The sequence below is a fragment of the Otolemur garnettii genome, unplaced genomic scaffold (genome assembly GCF_000181295.1).
Source record: "Otolemur garnettii isolate 467f Iridium unplaced genomic scaffold, OtoGar3 scaffold00074, whole genome shotgun sequence".
Taxonomy (NCBI): Eukaryota; Metazoa; Chordata; class Mammalia; order Primates; family Galagidae; genus Otolemur; species Otolemur garnettii.
Genome location: NW_003852469.1, coordinates 2157437 through 2164852, shown reverse-complemented (window position 1 = coordinate 2164852; position 7416 = coordinate 2157437). Strand labels below are relative to the sequence as shown.

The following is a 7416-nucleotide window of genomic DNA, read 5'->3' as shown; positions in this document are numbered from 1 at the left end:
TTTTTTTTTAGAGATGGGGGTCTCACTCTTGCTCAGGCTGGACTTGAATGCCTGCTCAGGCAATCCATCTGCTTTGGCCTCCAAGAGTGCCAGGATTATAGGCGTGAGCCACCCAGCCCACAGTGCAGATTCTTAATAAACATCTAATGAATGAATATTTTGCTCTTTGTGGGTAAACAGACATATTAGGCTATTTTAATGAAAAATAATCTGTCACTCATGTAAATATTTCCCTCTCTTTTTTGGACATCTGTGGATGGCACATGTATTCTGAGTGCTGAGTACAATTAGTATAGAATCTCATCAGCTTTACATAAAACATGGAATTGTCTCTGACCTTATTCTCACTATACCACCTTTCTGTTAAGCTCAGAAAAATTACTGGTTGATTATAATTTTTATAGCTGGTTCACAGGGTTATGATTGTGAATGATCGCTGTCCTCAGTGATGGTCTTCAGGGATGACTAAAATAAATTAGAAGGTTCACCCAGTTTGCTGCTTCTGAGCTCTTCAGCAAACCTCTAGGAAGGTTTCTGTCTGCTCTCTTACATATGGTGTTACTTTCTGCTTGTAGTTGCTTCCACAAGTTAGCCACTTCTTTCACAAACTGTAGCTTCTAAATAGTAGCATAAAAAGAAACCAGTTTCCTAAGACAAAGTGTTAGTTAAATGCAAACAATGCTGATCATAGGCCTGAGGCAACCTGTGTGATCTAAGACATGGACTTGGTCTATACTTATGGTTCTATGATATTTAAAGTTGACTAGTATGAAAATAATGCACAGGTACCTACTGAAAAGAATATCAGATACCTGTGCATTATTCTTTTCAATAGGTACCTGTACATTATTCTCCCATTATGTTAACTCCTTGCAAAGGCTGCTAAGTAATTTTAAAATTCTTGGGCTCATCAGTTGACCATGTATCAGCTCTTATGTGAACTAACAAGAAAGATGAAATACACATGACCTCAGCTGCATCAAGCAGTTGCAAGAACCTTTTATAGAAGCTCAAAAGAAGTTATAATAAAGAAGTCAATCAATAAATCAATAGAGCGCCTTCTACCAACTTGGCCAAAGGAAATTACTTTGATAAAGAACATTTTTGGAGGAACAAAGCAAACCTATGACAACACACATGTACTGGTAATTTTGATAATGATAAGTTCCATCATTCTTCAGCAATCCATACCTAGTTTTGTCTTGGGATGAGAACATACCTTTGAACCAGTGGCAGAGGAAGGAAACTGAGGGTAGAAGTCATGTCCAGTCCACAGTCCAACATAATCATGGTCGATTTGAATTTGAGCACATTGCATGGCAAGGTTGGGTGCCCAGATAGGCAGAACTGAAAAAAATTAAATCACTTTTATCAATAATCCATTACAGAAGGAGAAGGCAAACAGCAGAAAAACTCCAACCAACCAAACAAAATAATCACCTACAGAAGAGCCAAAGAAGTAAAGTACGTTGAGTACAATCAACCCTCTTTTCTCGTAAGAACAGCTCGCACGCTCAGCTGACTTTCCATGTGGCTTTCTTCCTTCCACTGCTTGGGTGCCACTTTCCCTAAGAGTTCAAAATACTCTAAAGCCTCAGATCACACTTGCCTTTTCTTAAGTACCAAGTTATACCCCAGACAAGCACAGGTGTAGAGGGGCCAGGTTTCAAGGCTGTGATGGTCTATTCCGCTCTCCAGGGTTACCTCTGGACTCCTACCTTCCTTCTGTAGGAAGTACTGCCAAAAGCTGTGGAAGTCAATGAAACTCTAAGCTGTATCCTCAAACTACGTTCTAGGCTTGATTTTCTCCTCCAGTAAATAAGTGACTTTCCAGAATGAGAGGAAATGGTTGGAAAGGTTAACAAGTGCCAGTAAAGGTTTATGTCTTAGCTTTGTCAGAAGAAATGACACAAAAGTGACTTCCTTGAAGTGCAGACACCAAGCAGGAGTATGGGACCCCTATTCTCACCCACTCAGGAAGAATGATGGTTTCTGTTTTGTTTTGGTAGAGACAGTTTCACTTTGTCACCCTCAGCAGAGTGCCATGGCAGTGTCACACAGCTCATAGCAACCTCCAACTCCTGGGCTTAGGTGATTCTCTTGCCTCAGCCTCCGGAGTAGCTGAGACTACAGGCACCCGCCACAACGCCTGGCTATTTTTTTGTTGCAGTTTGGCCGAGGCCAGGTTTGAACCCGCCACCCTCGGTATATGGGGGCAGTGCCCCACTCACTGAGCCACAGGCTCCGGCCCAAGTAATGGCATTTTTTAAAACCTCATGTTCTAAAAACAATAGGGCTAACAGCCAAGAAATTGTGAATATTCTAAAAACTTCTTTATTCCAAGTTTATATATGATGACTGTATTTTACCAAATAAAATTTATAACTCCTGGTCTGAAAAAGCACAAAGTACTTACAATGACAATAATCAAATTATTTAAAATTGCACCTGTCCTGAAGAAGTCCAGGATTCATGATTTAGGTAATACATAAACTCCTTCTTTGATGGATATCAGAATCATAGTCAATTTTTCCAACTAAGAAAGAGATTTATTTCTATCCCCACCTTCCATCTGGTTCACTATTACTAGCTTGGTCTTTATCTCTACCTAAGAATTATTTGTTAAAGATGAAGTATGTCAAAATAAACACAAAGCATCAAATTAAACAGACTCTAATCTTGGCAAATATTCCAATAAGAGCTTTCCTATAGTTCTCCTTTCAAAAATAAAAAAAATCAGATATTCAGCAAAATCTGCAAAGGAAATAAACTGAAATGTATATAATGGTTGTTTCTGAGTAGGAAGATAATTATACAATTTTCTTTTTTCAGCTTCCTTTTTTTTTTTGAGACAGAGGCTCAAGCTGTCCCCCTGGGTAGAGTACCATGGCATCACAGCTCACAGTAACCTCCAACTCCTGGGCTCAAGCGAGTCTCCTGCCTCTGTCTCCCAAGTAGTTGGGACCACAGACTCCCGCCACAACGCCTGGCTATTTTTTGGTTGCAGCTGTCATTGTTGTTTGGTGGGCCTGGGTTGGATTCGAACCCACCACCTTAGGTGTATGTGGCTTGTGCCTTAGCCACTTGAGCCACAGGCGCCGAGCCTTTTTTCAGCTTTCTTTATTTTCTAAATGTTAAGCTGTGAGCGCTTACTACATTTATAATCAGAAAAAAATTTGATTAAAATGAAACTGAAGATTTAGCAAGCCACACTCAATGACAAAACCTTTATCTTCATCCTTCACTCTTAATTTCTGGATGGTAAGGTATACCTGAAGACAAAAACACAGTTAAAACCTGCTACTCAAAAGATTTTGGCAAAAGAGGTTAGCGGATAGACTTTGCATTCGTATTGTCATCAAAGGATAAAGAGAAGTGAGGAACACTTTAAAAGGGCTCTACCCAAATGGAAGCATATTTCCCAGGGCCCCTATTTAAGGTGCCAGGCCCTGTGCTCATTAGTCTTACTTTATAGATGAGGAAATCAAGCTTTACAGTTTGAGCGGCTGGTCTGGGAAGAGCCAAAGACACAGCAAGGTCCCCCAAATTCCAAAGAGTCCACTCATGATTCCCAAACTGCACTGCTCACTGTGAGTCGACCGAGCAACCTGAGACGCAGAGCACCTAGCCCAAGGCTCGCACACCAGCTTGGGACGCACCTGTCAAGGACTGAGACTGCTGCCTCCCTGCAGTGATGCTTGGTACCAAGGAGCTTTTCATGAAACTCATGCACAAAACCAGTATCACCTGATCGTAATTTTAAAATTAGAAGTCTACATCACAAAAAGCTTGAAAACCAGCAGGAAGATAATATTAACCCTAATCACACCAATTTATTATTATTTTAAAATTCCCTTTTTTCCTATTTGTAAAAGACGCCCTTTCAGCCTTCATACCACTCTCTGTGCTGCTTCTAACACTCATGATGACTCTGTTTTCTTTGTTGCATCACACTTCATTTTTGTTGGCCTAACTAAATACACCACTGCTTGTTTAGTCATTTCCTCACTGTGGGACATTTACTGTTGCTGCCAGTCGCTTTATACTGAATATGGCGGTGGTGATCACTTTAGTGCTTCAGGCTTTTTCTACATTGGACTATTTCTTTCAGAAGATTCCCAGAAGTGGCATTAACTAGGTCAAAAAGATATGAGCATTTTATGGTTCTTGAAATCCACTGCCAAAATGCTTTCCAAAAAAGGCTGTACTTCTTTACAATGTCATTGGTAAAAATATTAGAGAAGATCTACTCATTCCCACCAGCATTACACATATAGTTAAAACCATCCAGATTAGTGGTTCTCAATCTTCCTAATGCCGTGGCCCTTTAATATAGTTCCTGTGGGCTGCGACCACTGAACTAGATGCTGTCAAAATGCTTGACCTTAGGAGGAGATACCTAGGTGTGACTGAATGGCCCTAATCAAGGAAAGTCAACTGTTTGACAAGTGGCTTTAGTTTTGAGAGGCAGTTTGGTGAGGCAGAAATCTGGAGTTAAAGACTGCTTGGGCTCAAATTCTGGCTGCACTGATTATTATTATTTTGTTCTATTTTTAGTAGAAACGAGGTATCTGTTGCTCAGGCTGTTCTCTAACTCCTGAGCTCAGGTGATTCACCCGCCTCAGCCTCTCAGGGTGTTAGGACTACAGGCGTGAGCCATCACACCCAGCCTGCTCTGATTATTACTGTGTGATTTTGAGAGTTACTTAATTTTGCAAAGACTCAGTTCCTCATCTGTAAGATGTAGTAATAGAACCTATCCTTACAGAGTTGTCAAGACCAAATGAACAGTTACAGTGCCTGGCATATAACATGAGCCCGTTTTTAGTTGCTATAGTTACAAAATCATTAAGAGGCTAAAGAGACCATCTAAGTTTGTGGGGAGTGATTTATATTTCATAGTGGCATTCACTGATGTTTTAGGTATTTGTGTATCTCCTAACACCAGGTAAAGTAAAAGCAATTCTACAAACATTGCCCATTGCTATTTTTTCCTCTAGAAAGACAGATCCACTACAGAGCAAATGTGAATATTCCAGCCAATGCAAGGTTTGACAATTTTTATTTTTTCTAGCTTAAAAAAGCACATGGCAATGCTTTCATCTTAATTTTATTTCTGCTTAATTAAAAAGCTACAGGGTTTTCTGTGTCACGACTTACAGGTTACCTTCCATATCCACAGGTTTTACATCCAAGATTCAACCAACTACATGTTGAAAATATTTAATTTAAAACCCCACAAACAAGAAATCAAAACAATAAAAAATAATGCAAGTTTTTTTTTTTTTTTTTTGAGACAGAGCCTCAAGCTATCCCCCTGAGTAGAGTGCCATGGCATCACGCTCACAGCAACCTCCAACTCCTGGGCTCAAGCGAGTCTCCTGCCTCCGCCTCCCAAGTAGCTGGGACCACAGGCACCCGCCACAACGCCTGGCCATTTTTTGGTTGCAGCCATCACTGTTGTTTGGCGGGCCCGGGCGGGGGATTCGAACCCGCCACCTTAGGTGTACGTGGCTGGCGCCTTAGCCGCTTGAGCCACAGGCGCCGAGCCAATAATGCAAGTTTTTAAAGTGCAGTTTAACAACTATTTACATAACATTTGCATTGTGTTAGGCATTATAAGACAGCAGTCCCCAACTTTTTTGGCACCAGGGACCAGATTCAGGGAAGATAGTTTTTCCACAAATGAGGGGATTAGATTCTCACAAGGAGCGTGGAATCTACATCCTTTGCATGTTCAGTTTGCAGTGGGGTTCATGGTCCTATGAAAATCTAATGCTCCCGCTGATCTGAGAGGAGGCAGAGCTCAGGCAGTGATGCGAGTGATGGCAGCAGCTGTAAATACAGATGAAGGTCACTGCTGCTGTGTGGCTAGTTTCTACTGTACCCAGTTTGTGGCCTGGGGGTTGGGGACTGCAATTATAAGCAATTTAGAGATGACAAAGTGTATGTTGTATGAAGATGTACGTAGGTTTTATGCAAACATGCCATTTTAAATAAGGGACCAGAGCACTTGTGAATTTGTTATGGAGGGGTCTTATAACCAATCCCCAGCAAACCCCAAGGGATGACTACTGATATTGCCTTCTGTGCCTGTTGCTTTCTTTTTTCCCACTGAATTAGTGAAATCTAGTTTTGAATGTTACACATGCTTAAGATACATAAACATTATTTATATATTTTGGATATTTTTGTTTGTTTTTTTGAGACAGAGTCTCACTCTGTTGCCCAGGCTAGTGTCCCATGGCCTCAGCCTACCTCACAGCAACCTCAAACTCCTGGACTCAAGTGATCCTCCTACCTCAGCCTCTCAAGTAGCTTGCACTATAGGCACCTGCCACTATGCTGGGTTAAGTTTTTCTATTTTTAGTAGAGGCAGGTGTCACATTTTGCTCAGGCTGGTTTCTTTACTCCTGAGCTCAAGCCATCCTCCTACCTTGGCCTCCCAAAGTGCTAGGATTCCTGGCATAAGTCACCCAGCCATGGATACACATTTTATCAGTTATATTAGTGCATATATTTTCCATTCTGTTACTTTCACTTAAAAACTTATATTATAAAAAATCTCTACTTGGCACCTGTGGCACACACAGTGGTTATGGCACCAGCCACATACACCGAGGCTGGCGGGTTTGAACCTGGCCTGGGCCAGATAAACAACAATGACAACTACAACAAAAAATAGCCGGGCATTGTGCCCAGCACCTGTAGTCCCAGCTACTTGGGAGGCTGAGGCAAGAGAAATGCTTAAGCTCAAGAGTTTGAGGTTGCTGTGAGCTGTGATGCTACAGCACTCTACTGAGGGCAACATAGTAAGATTCTGTCTCAAAAAAAAGAAAGAAAAATCTCAAACATATATAGGATAAGTAAAATTAGTATACTGAACCTTCAGTATTTATTACAACTATCCACCATCTGCTCATCTCAGTTCTTTTTCCCCTTTAATACTGATACAATGCTGCAGAGTAGCTATCTCATTAAACCCATCTGATCTCTGAAAATACTGTTTTCTCACATGTCCTAAACTGATCTTTTATCCACTACTGGGACAAAAACAGGAGTCCATTTTCCTAAATGTCCTGGCACAATTCACGCAAGGCGATTCTCTTCCCCTTTACTTATTCTCGGTTTATTAAGTCCTGGGTGTGAATTATTCCTGAAGCCCCTGTCTACTTGTCCTCTTATATTTCACGTTTACACCTTGCAGTATTTTCAAATAAGTCAGAGTGACTAGACTTCAATTCTACAAAAGCATTTTTCCAAAGATGTAAATGGGGTTACATTTAATCTATGCAGGCTGGCCATAAAGTTCAGGTGCAATTTAGAACTGCACGTGGGCGTTATGGCCACCCTGCATATTAATTTAGGGAACGTCCTCATCTTTATAACATTTTTCTGAGCCAGAAACATTGCACT

At 41.0% G+C, this 7416-nt stretch overlaps 1 protein-coding gene across 2 annotated transcripts in view; it reads right to left on the bottom strand.

Annotated features, from left to right (window-relative positions):
• INTS9 (integrator complex subunit 9) overlaps positions 1-7416 on the bottom strand; it is a 79034-nt gene that overhangs the window by 54479 nt on the left and 17139 nt on the right. The window contains exon 2 of one of the 2 annotated variants that reach the window (XM_012807731.2): positions 1220-1347. In XM_012807731.2, the coding sequence (XP_012663185.2) occupies positions 1220-1347 (128 nt within the window). Of the gene's footprint in view, positions 1-1219; positions 1348-7416 lie in introns of those variants that run through there. The other variant, XM_023515589.1, reaches the window with a different exon arrangement.